This window comes from Mastigoproctus giganteus, chromosome 8 (genome assembly GCF_048544385.1).
Source record: "Mastigoproctus giganteus isolate SK-2022 chromosome 8, ASM4854438v1, whole genome shotgun sequence".
Taxonomy (NCBI): domain Eukaryota; kingdom Metazoa; phylum Arthropoda; class Arachnida; order Uropygi; family Thelyphonidae; genus Mastigoproctus; species Mastigoproctus giganteus.
Genome location: NC_143582.1, coordinates 171,588,748 through 171,605,772, shown reverse-complemented (window position 1 = coordinate 171,605,772; position 17,025 = coordinate 171,588,748). Strand labels below are relative to the sequence as shown.

General features: G+C 38.3%; 1 protein-coding gene across 3 annotated transcripts in view; it reads left to right on the top strand.

Moving 5' to 3' along the window:
- LOC150082006 (uncharacterized) overlaps nucleotides 1-17,025 on the top strand; it is a 521,135-nt gene that overhangs the window by 375,857 nt on the left and 128,253 nt on the right. For all 3 annotated transcript variants that reach the window (XM_090379053.1, XM_090379052.1, XM_090379054.1), the window contains exons 9-10: nucleotides 1,356-1,475; nucleotides 15,776-15,912. In XM_090379053.1, the coding sequence (XP_090235179.1) occupies nucleotides 1,356-1,475; nucleotides 15,776-15,912 (257 nt within the window). The remainder of the gene's footprint in view (nucleotides 1-1,355; nucleotides 1,476-15,775; nucleotides 15,913-17,025) is intronic.

Below are 17,025 nucleotides of genomic sequence, written 5' to 3'. Positions count from 1 at the left end.
TTCGAATCCCGTCTTGGGCTTGGATCAAAGTACTGCAAAAACCTTGGGAGGTGCATTATTGCCACTGAAGCCGATGCACCAACAACTACCAAAAAAAACACAGAATGATTATTAAGCAGTATTTATGTGAATAATTAGTTACTTTAAGAGTGAAGTTAAAGTTTTAGAGGAAAGTTACTCTGTTAGCCTGTTAATATTTGTTATTTTAAAATATGTATCTATAAGTTTGTGTTCGTAACTGTTTTTTCCTGAAGTTTCGGAAAATTCTATCAATTTCTTTTTTGAAGGCCTTCACTTTTACATAAATGGTAGGCTCTTATGATGAAGCTCTTTAGGATGCTTATTTTTGTGTTCAGAGGATAGTTGGAATTATATTTTAGAATAGCCTTAGTGTCTGTAGGTTTTCTGTATATGACTGTCTGGAGGAAGTTATTTCATGTAGTGAAATGGAGATCCAGGATTGGTAAATTTTTGTTTTGTTCAATTTCAGTTTTAAACTTTATACATGGGCGTATTTTATATAAATAATTATTGAAATTGTTTTATTCTTTAATTGCACAATTTCATCTGGTTAATATAAGACATTTTCCCCAGTATGTAGGTTGGAGGAGGTAATTATCTAGGGCGGCTTCTTCGAATTCCCCATTAAAATTTCTGCAAGGCGGAGAGAGAAGAGTCACATTTGTTCCAAAAGATGCCTATGATTTACTTCAGAAAGATTCAATTGCTTTTGAATATCTCTATGTCCAAGGTATTACTCATACTTAGTCCAATTCTTTTGTTTGTAGAGAGTGTCTATGAATCTAAATTAACCTTCTCCACCTGAAAGTCTGTCATGTCCAGAATATCTTTTGTAATTAGGTGACTTAGGAAAGTTGCTGAAACAAATTTGCCAGTCTGTTGCTAGAGTTTTTGTTATCTTTTTGAACATTAGTAAACATGTCACCACCAAATGAAATTAATCAGTCATTTAGGTGAACTTTCCATAGTTGTTCCTAGTAGAGCTTTCAATAGAATAAAAGAGTGTAAGATGGAATAGTCTGTGGCTACAAAACTAAATCCAATCTAGCTTACCACTTTGGTTGAGCACCAACCACCACTGAGGTTTTGAACACACCTCACTCCCCCCCCCCCCCCTTAACCACTGATAAATAGCACAAACACAGACTTTATAAAGAAGCTTTTATTTTGGGCATAGCCAATAATATTAATAATATAACAATATGCATATTTTCAAAATCAGGCCTTTGGAACAAATAAAAAATAAAAATAATAGTGATAGATTCAAAAATGTTAATAATTGAACATTAAAAAAATTTTTACATGTACTTTGTTCAGAGATGTTGCTATTTCAGATTGCAGCTCGTCCAGGGGCGCACCATCTACGATGCTTATTTAGAGTCACATTTGTTCCAAAAGATGCCTATGATTTACTTCAGAAAGATTCAATTGCTTTTGAATATCTCTATGTCCAGGTGAGTACTTGTAAATCAACTGATGTTTATCTATGCACACATGCATATGCACAGTATGGAGATAGAAGACAGTATAAACAATAAAAATTAATTAATAGTTAATGCAAGCATGTATATATATCTTCAAGAGCGATGGCAGCTAAAAAAAATAATGTGAAGAAAAAAAATACATGAATATTCAAAAGAGATTGTGAACTAAGTAAAATGATGTGTTCCATGCACAAGATGCCATATCTGCTATACCTAGGGCACTAGGACATAATGTTTTGTGTATTCAGTTAATGTTGTTAAGTAGTTAATATGAAAAAAAAAAAGAAAAAAAAAAGTGTATGAATTTGAAATAAGCAGTAACAGAATGGTAGTTCCTGTAATGTGTCCCCTCGACGTGGGCACCTGTACGCGGTAAGGGGACCTCCCAGTGATGCTGCTGGACTTCCAGACTAGCATCACTGGGATCCAACGCCCACAGCCCAGGTTCCAGGCTTACATCAATGGAATCCAGCGTGTTTGCCGTGCGCTGTGACCCGTGGAAATTCGGAAAGGGGGATCCTGGTGGTTGAGGGGCCCAGCTTCAATACACCACTTTGGCCCCTGCTTCGACAAGACGGGTGGTCCTGGAAGGCCCAGCTAGGATCAATCTGCTAGTAGGCTCGCCTGCGAGGGTCAACCGTGTCAATGCCACGCCCCTACCCTCATGGTCCGAGGGACAGGATTCAGGCTGGCGGCGGTGCGGGTATAGTGTCTGGGTAGCCCTGGCGTCCCACTCCCGAGCGCATTTATTGCATGCCGGGTAGTGGGCATCCCTTTGGGCTCCGTGGTGGGTGGGGAGCCCGGGCACTGAACAATATAAAAACCTCAATGAATCCTGATAAACTTATTTCTTCAGGGGCCCCAACCCGGTCCCTATCTGAAAATTTAGACGGCGAAACAGATAGCATTATCGCTAAAAAGAGGCAGCGGACGGAATTACCATCAGGGCCAGTCCCAAGGTTTTTAATTATGCATTCTACCAATGAGACACCGATTGGTAAAATGTCGCCCTTTTTCATTCAAAAAGGGTTAGATGGGTTAGCAGGTTCACCCAAATCAGTTAAGAGGCTTCGTTCTGGAGACCTTTTAATTGAAACTAAAAATGACAGGCAATCTGAACATCTCCTCCGAACAACATCAATCGGAGGAATCCCTATAACAGTGACACCACACAGAACACTCAATTCATCGAGAGGTGTCATTTCGGAGTGGGACCTTCTCGATGTAACCGAGGAGGAAATCTGCTCCGAATTAAAACTACAGGGAGTCATTGCCGTCAAGAGAATTACTGTGCAAAGGGATGGAAAAATTGTTAAAACCAGGGGCATTATCCTGACTTTTAACTCTCCTAAACCTCCTGATGAGATTAAAGCTGGATACATCAACTGTTCAGTGCGTCCATACATTCCGAACCCTTTACGGTGTTTTAAATGCCAGAAGTATGGACATTCTCAAATAGCCTGCCGTGGAGTCTTTGCATGCACTCGATGCGGTGCAAAGGACCACGAAGCAACAGCATGTTCAGCCGCAAAACCCACCTGTATTAACTGTGAAGGCGAACACCCGGCCTATTCACGAGCATGCCAGAGGTGGAAAGAAGAAAAAGAAATTCAACGGCTGAAGGCAGAGCTAAATATATCATACCAGGAGGCAAGGAAATCGGTCAAACCCCTGAATATCAACAAACCTACCTACGCCCAGAAGGTAGCAGGGAGATGTTCCGTCGGAACTCAGACGGACATGACCATTCCTCCAAAGGAGTCTTTCACTCCCATCGCGCGATATCTTTTAAGTTCTCAAAAACCTGCACAGAAGGACCAATCAGCTGCCACTCCTATATCGGTACCTCCTAACGCTCCACAAGTAACAAAGGTAACTATGAAAGAAAAGAATAAGAAAGGGGAAGTCTCCCCTAGTATCCAAGATAAGATGGATGTTGAGCAGAAGGAGGTACCCGAAGATTCAGTCTTGGAACTCTTTGCGGAGGAAGAAATGGACACGGGACAGCATCCGTTCTTCCCCAAAAAAGATAAATCCAAGACTGATAAAAGTAAGCCCTCGGCACCTTGGAAGCCGCCTGATGGACCCACCAAGCCAAAATAATGGCTAAATTCCTACAATGGAATTGTCGTGGATTCCGGCGAAATATTGATGACATCAAGGCCCTCCTGCAAAAGCACGAGCCAGTTTGCTTTTGCTTGCAGGAGACATATCTAAAGGCAAATGATGATCCCACCATGCACAACATCACATTTTTTCGAAAGGATAGAATTGCGGATATCCCTGTACATGGGGGAGTGGCTATCCTTGTGGGTAACCAGACCCCAGTGCAGCCCTTGCTAATTACAACCAGCATAGAGGCTGTTGCAATTCGCCTTTCAGTGGGATTTCTATTAACTGTGTGCTCCATTTATTTGCCACCTGGGACTGACATCCCCCAGGCAGACCTTGATGATCTTCTTACGCAGCTGCCTCCCCCTTTCTTACTTCTCGGGGATTTTAACGGACATAACACCCTGTGGGGTAGTGCTAACATCAACGGAAGGGGACGAGTCATAGAGCGTATGCTCAATGACAATGACCTTTCCCTTCTAAATACTGGAACAAACACCTTCTTCCACATGCCTACCCGTACTTTTTCTGCCATTGATCTCTCTATCTGCTCCCCTTCTCTACTCCCTTCACTCACTAGGCGCCTCCGTAGCCAGGTGGGAAGGAGCAGCAGTGCGTAGCACATGCTTCTTGATTAGACCGGGGTTCGAGCCCGTCACCACCAAATACGGAGGATGCGGAAAGGTCAGGGAATGACCACCGCATATCCCGGAGCAATATGGCCTTAAGTTGCTAATGCTCCTAAAAACTAAATAACAAACAAACAAACCTTCACTCACTTGGAAAGTGGAGGAGAATCCATATGGAAGTGATCACTTCCCTGTGATAACCTCGTTACACAGTGGGAGACCATGTCTCCCCTTCAGGTTACCACGGTGGAAGATTGATCAGGCTGACTGGACTGCCTTCCAACATCAGGCAAATTTTGATCTTAGCACAGTCAGTCAAGAGCCTATCAATGATGCAGTTAAGTACATCACAGAAAATATTGTCCAAGCAGCTGCGAATGCTGTTCCAAAAACATCTGTCCAGTTTCCACCATTTCCCAAACCTTGGTGGAATTCACAATGCACAGCAGCAAAAAAAGGCTCAAAACAAAGCGTGGGGGATATTCCGCCGATATCATACCACGACTAACCTTATAGCCTTTAAACGTGCACGAGCCAAAGCACGATATATCCATTGTCAGAGTCAAAAGGAATCGTGGATCCGTTTTACATCATCTATTAACCAGTCTACCAACTCTAAGGTAGTCTGGGATAAAATCCGGAAAATGAAGGGAAAATATACATCCCACCCTTCTTCAATCCTAGATTATAATGGATGCGCTATTGCAGATCCAACTGCAATAGCCAATGCTCTTGGGGAAACATTCTCTATCATCTCCGCAACATCCTCGTACTCCCCAGAGTTCCTGGTCCTGAAACATAAACTGGAAAAACAAGTACTTAATTTTAAGTCCAAGGGCCTCTATCTCTACAACGGGGCGTTCACTATAGAGGAGCTGAAAAGAGCCCTCACTCTCTCCAAAGCAAGTGCTGTTGGACCATATGGCATCCATTATGAAATGATTAAACATCTTTCACCAAAATCTATGGATTGTCTGCTCCTTCTGTATAACAGAATCTTTACTGAAGGGCAGTTTCCGGACTCCTGGCGAAAGGCAATCGTTCTTGCCTTTCCTAAGTCAGGAAAGGATCCAAAAGTCACCACCAATTATCGTCCTATTGCTCTGACTAGCTGTCTGTGCAAAATCCTGGAGAGAATGGTCAATTCTCGTTTAATATGGTATTTAGAATCAAATGACCTTCTCTCCAGCATCCAGTGCGGCTTCCGAAGGAACCGGTCCACTTTGGACCATCTTATTAGATTGGAAGCATCCATCCGGGATGCTTTCCTAAAATGCGAACACTTGGTGTCGGTGTTCTTTGACATGGAGAAAGCGTATGACACAACTTGGAGGCCGACCGGGCTAGCCGAGTGGGTAAAGTACCTGCCCAGCAACCCAAAAGGTCGCGGGTTCGATTCCCGCCTCGGGCTTGGATCAAAGTACTGCAAAAACCTTGGGAGGTGCAATATGGCCACAGAAGCCGATGCGCCAACAACTACCAAATCAAAAAAAAAAAAAAAAAAAAAAAAAAACACACAACTTGGAGATTTGGCATTTTAAAAGATTTACATAGCCTAGGCCTAAGAGGGCATCTGCCCTTTTTTATTCAAAACTTTTTAGCCAATCGATCGTTCCAAGTTCGTGTAGGATCCTCACTCTCTCGCTCCTTTAGCCAAGAGGAGGGAGTACCACAAGGATCAGTATTAAGTGTCACGCTTTTTGCCATCAAAATAAATTGCATCACAGAACAACTTCCTCCAACTGTAAACAGTGGTCTCTATGTTGATGACTTTAGCATTTTTTGCCAGTCGTGCAACATGAGGGTTATTGAAAGACAACTGCAGAAAGCCATTGATAGTCTGAATTCCTGGGCACTTGCTAATGGCTTCAGGTTCTCGCCGGAGAAGACCGTTTGCATACACTTTTGTCGCAAGCGTAATCTTCATCCTGAACCTGAATTAAGGCTCGGACAAAATGCCATTCCAGTAGCAGCGAACACAAAATTCTTGGGACTCATATTCGATAAAAAATTAACGTTTTTGGATCATATTCGTCAACTCCGCACAAAGTGCACAAGAGCCCTTAATATGCTCCACTCGCTCTCCTCCTTATCTTGGGGTGCAGAGCGATGCACCCTTCTACGGCTTTACTGTGTACTTGTGCGATCCAAATTAGATTATGGGTCCCAAGTATATTCTTCAGCCAGAGACAGTGTACTTCGATGGCTGGATCCTGTCCATCATCAGGCTATACGTATCGCTACTGGAGCATTTCGAACATCTCCTGTCAAGAGTTTATACGTCGAAGCAAACGAACCACCGTTATCGTTTCGATGTAAGCAGTTGTCTTTAAAGTACGCTTTAAAACTGAAATCCCTGCCAGACCATCCTACGTGGCCCTTCGTTTTTGAGCCACGATGGGAAAACTTGTACAATACCCGTAAGACTGCCAATCGTCCTTTTGGTATTCGTCTCCAAGAGCCAATCAATGAACTTAATATCAAGGTAGACAAGGTTGCCCAAACATCAAAGCAACCCTTTCCACCCTGGCATGCTCATGTCCCTGCATGCGACTTGTCGCTTAGAAACTGGGGAAAGTCAGACACTCCATCATGTGTCTACCTGCAGCTTCATTCAGCACACTGAACTGAATATTCCGACTTTGCGCCAGTCTACACAGACGGTTCGAAGTCAGAATCATATGTGGGATCTGCTGCTGTCTTTACAGACAGCACTATATCAGAGCAGATTCCCTCTGAATGCAGCATATTTACTGCAGAGCTGTACGTAGTAGAGTTAGCCTTGGATCATATTAGTAAATGCCAATACCAACGGTTCATTTTATATTCCGACTCTCTTAGCATGTTACAGACTTTAATATCTGTGAGGTATAATCCTCATCCAGTTCTGTCTAGCATTCAGCAGAAGATTCATGTTCTCCATGAACGCGAATATGACATCTGCTTCTGCTGGATTCCCAGCCACATTGGGATTAGGGGAAATGATTTGGCTGACGCCGCAGCCAAATCAGCAATTCCCAATAATAACCGCTGCCTGTTCGTCCCTTATACAGACTACAGGCAAATAATACACGAGAAGATTCACTCCCAATGGCAGGATTCGTGGAATAGACAGACTGCGAATAAATTATATCGTATAAAGCCTGTAATTGAACCGTGGCAGTCTAGTCTACGCAGGAATCGTAAGGAGGAAGTTGTTCTAGCTCGTCTCCGCATAGGACATGGTCATCTTACACATTCTTTTCTGCTGAGGGCAGATGACTGTCCTATGTGCGAGAACTGTGGCACAGTTTTATCCATGAGACACATTTTAATTGATTGTCCAGATTTTAGAAATATCCGTTTTACCGCTTTTAGTCATCTGACTGAGCCATATACACTCAGTCAGATTTTATCCGACAATGACAATGTGTCTGCTGTTTTTAGCTTTTTGAAATCAATAAATATTTTTAATCGAATATAAAATTTACATTTTTCCTTTATATATTTGTTATACCTTTGGACATAGTGACCTAACTAATTAGGTCACTGAAAGTTTAAACTTTTTTATAAATGACATGGTCTTGGCGCATTATAGCCTTAGTAGCTAATGCGCCAATAAAACCAAACCAACCAATCCTGTAATGTGTACTGAATTAAGTTTGGTGTTACAAATTTAAAAGAAAATTAAAAACATTTGAAATCAAAAGTTTTATTTAATAATATAAATTCATGTATAAGTTAGGAGAACTAATACTGGAAATCAGTAGATTTTTAGAGCAATAAAGAATATGACAGTGTGCTAATTCTTTGCAAAGACAAAATATGAAAATAAATTGATATAGTGGAAATAGAGATGATACACTATGTACTGAATTAAGTTAAGAATTACAAATTAATTTAACAATATACACTCATTTGATAAATTAACTCATAAATAAATTGATAAATTAGGAATAGAAATAATGCAGCAGAGATGAACCTTATAATAGTTATGTAACTAAAGTACCCACAGATATTGCTACAGTGCATTTTCTCAAATAGAATCCAGTCATCATAGACATAGGGCAAACTCTGCAAAATCCAGCACAATCTGGAATCCTTTAAAATTTGCCACATCTTACATTAAATCAATATTTTAAAAGCTCATAATTTTAAGAAAGCAATCCATTACTCGTTTTAAGAATCTATGAAACAAAAGAGTAATATTTCTCTTCTTATAGCATGCTTACTTGACTTTCTTGGCCTTTAAATTGTTTTTGTGGCCAGCAAGATTTAAACTCCATAGACAATGCAATGGCCTTAATTCTCATGATAGAAAAACTTGCTTTTGCAACGAGTTGCCCTGTTATTGCACTACTTCCAAACAAATGGCCTACCTGGTTAATCGACCATTTGTTTAAAAGATTGGACTGCTATGACAACTTTTTTTTTTTTTTTTTTTTTTTTTTTTTTTGGGAATAGCTGATCCCCCTCATCCAGATAACAGGTGGTCTCCCGTGGCAACATGCAGACAGAACAGTTGTAAAGAAGTTATTCGATGTTAGCTGCCATGTGATATACAAAATCACAGTTTTTGAAAGGTGTGCTATAGCTAAGGCTGTCTGTTTTGTCTGAGTATTGTTAAAGACTATCTGCTATCTGATGAGGGACTGGTTACACCTAAAACAGGTTATCACAGCAATCTCATCTTTTCACACAAATGGCCGATTAACCTTTTGATGAGACCTTCTATTTGAAAGCAGTGCAGTGCCAGGGAAATTCTTTACAAAGACAAAATTGTTCTGCTGTGAGAATTAAGACCACTGTATTTCAGTGTAGTTTAAATCCTGCTGACTGCAAAAACAAATGAAAGAACAAGATAGTTTATAAATACCTTCTTTCTCTCAAGTCATATTGTTTTAGCTATATTATAACTTTGAATTTCTCTCTTTTTCAGTGTTATTTTTAGTCCACAAGGACTTCCCCTGAATCCAAGGATGCTCTCATAATTATGGCTAAGGGTTTACGTACCTCCTTTTCTGCTTCTCTTAATATAATTTAATAGATCCCATCTACCCCAGGTGCTTTCTTACTTATAACTTCAGCAATTTCTCTTCCAGGTTCCTCTCAGTTGTTACAAAATTATTAAGCTCCTAGTAGAGTTTGATAAATTTCTGGTATTCACTCCCTTAAAGAGTTCCTCATGCATGAATGTAGATGCAAAATAATTATTCAGCTTATCAGCACCTGAGCAGGATCAACAACAGCTGAACCATCGATATCAAGTGGACCCATGGATTCACCCCTTTCCTTCTGCTTTCTCTTAATATGCCTTATCTTGTCTAACATCCTTTGTGACTTGATTGCAGATTAGTTTATATCTATTATATTTCAGTATCCACTGAGAATAAATAACAGTAGCCTTCGCTACTAGAGAAGCATTATTTATTTGAAGTAGTGTAATACCAGCATTGTGAAGGCACTCACAGTATGAGATACAATTAAAACGATGCCTTTACACTACATATGTAGTTCAAATTTATGGGTAAACTATGGTGTACCTACACCGATAGTATATAGTTAATTATAAGCTTCTGTATCACCAGATAATTTGTGTCCCATGCATTTTTCTTCTCTGCAATGAGCCTCATTTGTTCATCTGACATCTATTTATGTCTAAGCCTTGAATAGTATGTAAAGCCTAGTAACTTATATGATTATTTTCTTGAATACTTCCCATTTAGAATTTGCTGATGGTAATATCATCAGTTGGTTCCACTGTATAGAATTTAAAAACTGTCCAAGACACTGTAGTCACCTTTACAAAATCAGAAACCATTCCCTCTACTTTTAATGGTAATTACATCTTTGAGTAAATCCCACAAACAATGCACTATGATCACTTCCACCTAGGGTCAATAATCACAGTGTATAAATTAAATGCCACTTACAATCTGTTAGCAATATTTTTCAATAATTTTACAGTTCAGGTTCTGGGTTTTGTTGTTTTTTTTTTTTTTTTTTTAATGTGTAATAGAATAGTAAAGAAAAAAATAAAATTTCCATTCCAATTTGAGATGAATATGATATTATTGTAACTTGTTATAAGATATATATATTTTTTTTTCAGAATGCATATTACTCACAATACTATGTAATATCTGTGTCATGTACCACAACTAGTGGCATGCCACCTTTGTCTGACTATGATCTAATGCTTTAACAATTTTTTCTTTGACTCAAGCCTATTTTACTGATTACATCTGGTTTTCCATATTAATTTTTCAAATCATTACAAAAACCTTTAAATATGCATTTATGTTTTTACATCTCATGAAAAAAAGTATGAAACTTGATCTTGGATAGTAATTATCCCATCACTTTTCACTAAAATAACATATTTCGAAAATACAGGCATACCTCGAATAACGAATAGGATGCGTTCCACGAAATTACTTCGTTAAGCGAAACTTCGTTTTCAGAGGTAAAAATACTATGGCCAGAATAGGGATACGTTCCTACGTAAAGAAAATGAAAAGCTTTTTTTTCGAACAAAGAAAAGTTTTATTAAATAAACAGTCAACTTACATACAAAGTGAAACCACATTTTAAAATACGAGTCTAAAGTTGATTGTTTATGCTCTTTTTCTCTTTCATTTAACAATTGCCTATACGGAGTTATTGCATTTAACACAGATCGCTTAACAATAACACTTCTTCCTAAATCGGGATCATTTTCACTAAAAAAAATTTAAAACGTTTTCAATGTCATTTAAGCACCTTTTTAAATCTTTGGTTGTTAACACTTTTTCGGCAGGAACTTCTTTAACTTCGTCATCATTATCTTTGTCTTCGTTGCTAACAAGGTTTTCTAAATCTTCCACTGAAAAACCATCATCTTCTGCATTCAATAAATTTCTAACATCCTCTTCATCGACATTTTCGAAACTTATTGATTGAGCCATCTGGATAACTTCATTTCTAATTTCTTGGATGATGTTATTTTCTTCTTCTAGTACAACCTCTGGCCATATTTTGCGCCAAACTCGATTTAAGCATTTCTTAGTGACTTCTTCCAAGAACTATCAATGTTTTCAATTGCGTTTTTAATGGTGTAGTAGTTTTTCCAAAAAGTTTTAACTGTCATTTCCTCTTTATCCTCTAGTTCAGTTAAATTGCTTAATGTTCGACGCAGATAATAAGCTTTAAATGATGCTATTACTCCCTGATCCAATGGTTGAATCAGGGAAGTTGTGTTTGCTGGAAGAAACACAACTTTGACAGGAATGCATGTGTCCAACGTGTTAAGATCAGTAGGATGTCCCGGAGCAACAACAAAAGAGCTTTTTCTTCAAAGTTGTTTTTTTGACAATACCGTTTTACTTCAGAACAAAAGTGGTTAACAAACCAATCAGTAAATAACCCCTTGGTAACCCACGCTTTTCTATTTGCTTTCCATATTACAGGTAAATTCATTTTTATGTTACTTATTAATGCCCTTGGATTTTCTGAATGGTAAACTAATAACAATTTTAATTTATAATCGCCAGAGGCATTTGATCCGGTCTCTGGCTGCTTTGAACCCAGCAGCTGATTTTTCTTCAATAGAAATGAAGCTTTTTGTTGGTAGCTGTTTCCAGAACAAACCGCTTTCATCAACACTGAACACCAAATTTGGAAAATTTTCACGTTCAATTGTTTCCTTTAGTTTTTTTGGAAACTTATTTGCAGCTTCTCCTGTTAATTTTACACTATGAATCCTGGCCCGTTTTTTAAATTTCTCGAACCAACCACGAGAAGCCCCAAAGGTTTCCGTAATTTCTTCAGTTTGTTTAGATTTCAGGTGATTAAACTGGAATATATTTTTTTATGTTAAATGGGGCTTGAAATTGCTGACTTCGTTATATCGAAGCTTCGTTATCAGAGGTTATGTTAAGCGAAGTATGCCTGTATTCCTTTTTAATAGTATTATATGGAAAAGTTTTGGGAAAGAGAGAACTGTACAGCTGTTTGTGATTCTAAGGTTATGTGCCACTGTCTTAAACTGTAGCATTGATAAGGCCCTAAACCTAAAATTATAAATCTGTTCAAGTAAGTAGTTATCGCAAAAGAAGCCCCTGTATTAATTTTTTCCTAGAAATAATGTTTGTTATTTGATTTACTGGTATCAGTAACTAAGACCATAATGCACCTATTACAGTCTTACAGAGTACAGGTAAAAAAACATTTAACAAATTATTATTTACAAAATAAGCTACAAAAAACAACTTTTTTTTTTTTTACTTTTACTTGGGAAAGAAACAATTCAGTATTACCTTCACAATATCCCTCGCCCCAAATTTTTCTTCTGATTAGAGATTTTGAAATGTTGGCAACAACTTTACTGATACCTCATAGCAACCATTTTAATTGCAAGCCCCCTTTTAAAGTAGTCTCCTGAGGAAAAGTTGCCAGTCTGCTATTTCCTTTTAATGATAATGGTTCCTTCAGTTCACCTAGAATGCATGTTCTGCAGTTTTTCTGTGCTCACTTTTAATTACACAGTCAGAAGATTCATTGTTGATCTCTAGAAGTGCTTTATTTTCATTATAAGTAAAATTATTTTAATAGTTCAAATTTTAATTAATATAATTTATAATTACAATAATTAAATAGTAAATTGGAATAAGCAGAGACATACCAAGTAAAATGTTTATTCATACTAAATCCATATTTATTCTTATTGATTTCTTGCTTAACAATTCAGAATTGGACACATGTTGATATGAACTTTTTTTGCTGGTTTTAGCCCATCAAACAACACATAATGTATTGTAGAATTAGCTGTAGAAAGGATATGTAGCAGAAACTGAATATCTGTGTGATAGGAGTGGAGTGAGTTTGCAAGTAAGAAATCATTAGTTAACTTGATTGCTCTCTTTTGATTAGAATCTGGAAGTTTAAGGGAATGTTTTGGGGTATCTCCTCAAGTGTGGAAACAGTATTCCATAGTACAGCTGACCAGCACAGTCAGTAGCTGTTTAGAAGAAAAGTAATAGGAAAAGAGTAAACATAGTTTTCTTTTTTCTTTTTTTTTTTTAAACACAGTGTAGGTAATATTTCTGATATGCTTTAGCTGAGAAAGATTAGGAACCGGTGTTAACCCCCTCCCATTAAAATAAGTGATCTTGTCTAGAAATCTTGAGTGTTGCTGAAGTTGAATGGTGCAGAAGCCTCTTTTGTAAGAAATAAGACAAACCATATTTTAGGATTGAAGTTAATTGATATAATTTAGTTATATTAAAGTTAATATACACTGAGTGATCACTGAATTATGACCACCCCTATGAAAACTGAATGCGACCCGTTGACCACGTGAGGTACGAGAGTGAGCAGTTAGTCAATCTACATAGCATAGATAAGGTGTCGGTGGTTCAGTAGGTAGTAAAATTCTGAGCGTGATGGGTAAAAGGAAGGATTTATTGGACTTTGATAAAGGACAGATTGTGGGTGCTTGATGAGCTGGTGCCTCGATTTCCCAAACGGCTGAACTGGTGGGGTGCTCGAGAGCTGCTGTAGTTAAAGTGTACAAGGACTGGCATCAAAATGGTCAAACAACGACCCGATGGCAAAACTGCAAAGGTCAGCGAAAGGTTGATGTTAGAGGTGAGTGCCGAGTCCGACAACTCGTACAGGCAAACAGGCGCAACACTGTTGAAGAGTTGACTACCCAATACAACATGGGCCAACCCGGAACAATATCTGGCATGACTATGCATTGCATGCTTGCTCATATGGACTATACAAGTAGACGACCCTTACGGCATCCTCTCCTAACCAAGGTTCATCAGCATAAAAGACTCGCCTGGTGCAAAGAGCATGCAAGTTGGACATTAGAAGACTGGAAGGAGTGCTGGTCGGATGAGTCACATTAATTACTCCGCACCGTGGATGGTAGTGTACAGATTTGGCATCAACAACACGAGGCTCTTCATCCATCATGCATGGTATCAAAAGTGCAGCTCGATGGAGGCAGTTGTATGGTGTGCATGTTTCACTGGCAGGAACTTCGATCCCTGGTGCATGTGGAACAATGTATTACTGGTCTCCGCTATCGTCAACTGCTGGCTGACTGTGTACACCCCACTATTTTATACTTTTTCTCGAATGGCGATGGTGTCTTTCAAGATGACAATGCTTTATTATTATTATTATTATTATTATTATTAGGTATAAGGTGCAAGGAAGCCAGAGACTTATGCTGCACCAGCCAAAAAAAAAAAAAAAAAAATTCTCTGAATTACTCAGAGAGAGAGAGAGAGAGAGAGAGAGAGATCTTTGTAAATTGCATGGTATGCAGCTAAACATTTTTGAAGCTGCCTTTTAAACTTTGTTTTCCTTTCATTCGAACGATCTGCATTCAAAAAATAAGATTCTAATTGCTCGGCTAAGTTTATGCCTTTCCATATGCTTTTTAATGTAAAATTTTGAACTTCAGAAATTTTATCTGTGCTACATCTGAATTGATTTGGTTTACCTCCGATTCCATTTCCACCAAATCTGCTTTGCTAGATTCTTTTTTTATCGGTAATTCTTGAACATCTTCAGTAATTATCATTAAAATCTTCCTCTCCTACTGCCTTAGCAAGGTCTACTATTGCACCAATTCTGTTTTCTGACTGTGCGACAATATTTCCTGAATGAACTGACTCTGGCCATACATTTTTACAACATGCACATGTTGATGATTTTACTTCTTATGAGCAATAAAGCTATGATTCCGATACAGTCCACAGTTGAAAAAATGTTTCCATGCTTCTCTCATTTCAGTAGATTCGAGATTAAATATTGTTCAAGGTCTAGGCCCAAATGGATGTCAGAAGAACCAATGAGACATGTGGCAGAGAAGAAAAATGCATGGAACACATATAAATTAACAGGTGACATGGAAGCCCATCATAGATATAAGCTGGTCTACAACCAAGCCACAAAGGAGGTTAGGCAGGAAAAGGCAGATTAAGAGAAATCTTTGGCATCCTTTGCCAAAGATTTCTCTCAAACAGCAAAGAGCCCTCTACTTATGCACTGGGCACTTGTGCAGGAATGGTTTGAGGAACACAGTTCTGACTTCCACCATATCGATTGGCCTCCAAACTCCCCCGATATCAATCCCATAGAGCACTTGTAGGACACTATGGAAAGGCATATCAGGCGTCTGGATACACCAATCACCTCCATACCTGCATTGCAGGTTGCATTACACACAGCTTGGTTGGTCATACCTCCCGAACGCTTCCGATATCTTGTTGAATCAAAGCCACATTGGATAGCTGCTGTACTGAGTGCAAAAAGGAGAACCTAAGAAGTATTAGGTAGGTGGTCATAATTCAGTGATCACTTAGTGTATAATTTTAATTATGTGATTCATAAATTATTCACAGACACAATTTCTAATGTGAACATTCTTATAATCTTTATGTAATAAAAAAAAACGGTGCACATGCCTCTTATTTTTAATTTTTTAATTAATATTTTTATTTAAAAGTCAAAAAATAATTTTTATATTTGAAGGTTTTTTTCTACCTTTAGTGCTGTAATGATGTTGTTCAAGAAAGATTTGCTCCTGAACTGAAGTATGATATTGCTCTTCGACTGGCAGCCCTGCATATTCAGCAACATGCACTGAATAGTGGAATGCAAGGAAAGATTACTGTGAAAGCTGTTGAGTAAGTTAGTGGAAAATTTTATTATTTATTATCCAAATTATGTATTTAGATTTCATTGAAAACCGCATTTTTTTTTTTGTATTTGTCAGAAAATATGGATTAGAGAAATGCTGTGTCCCAAAAACATAAAGGTGGCTCCAAAAGTGAAGGCAGTAACTACTGACCAGTCAGTGTGACTTTTGTGGTAGAGAAAATTATGGAGGCAGTGATAAAGAGTGCATTATAGAATTGTTTAAATAGAAGTGATTTTTATGGTTTTGTAAAGGGAAATTTAATGTTTAATCATCCTGCATAGCTCTTTTGACAGTGTCACATGTGAGCAGGAAGTAGGAAATAATTTCAATATTATTTACATCGGTTTCAGAAGATTGTATTAGTCCAACTTGTAGAATAACAGTTCTTCAGATTGGGCTAAGGTAAGAAGTGAGTTCTCTAAGGATTGATACTGGGACCAATTAATCCAATTTCACTGGATTAATGATGTTGATGAAAGGATCCAGGGTGTGTTGCATAATTATGCAGATGATGTCAACATTGGTAAATTACTTAATGATCAGCACCAAGCTTGAGTTCCTTTAGTATTAGTATTGGCAAACATTGCAAGAAAGCAGGCTTATACGTCATAAGCCAAAAAAAAAAAAAAAAAAAAACCCTTCCCATTTTACCTATTCATCCCCTCAAATAGTTTGTTTAGTTTTTCTCTGAATTTATTCAAGCTGTCCACTTCAACAACATCAAACTGAAGTTTGTTCCAGAAATCAACTACCTGTTGGCTAAAGGCAAATTTCTGCACATCCATTCTACAACCATCATTCCCCAATTTCAATTTATGTCCCCTCATGTGTGTAGTCTAAGCAAGGAGAAAAAGTCCATCAGCATTGAGTTACTCAATCTATTCGAAGCTTTCAACACCTCAATCAGATCAGCTCACAGGTGCCTAGTCTCCATATGATGCAATTTGCAGAACTGAAGGCTTTCTTGATGAGAGCAACCCTTTTCCCCCACCAATCTTGTTGCCCTTTTCTGTACTTGTTCCAGAAGCTCTACATCGTACCTAAATTGAAGTCTCCAGACCTGTATGCACTACTCAAGATGTTGACCATTGCTTTATAC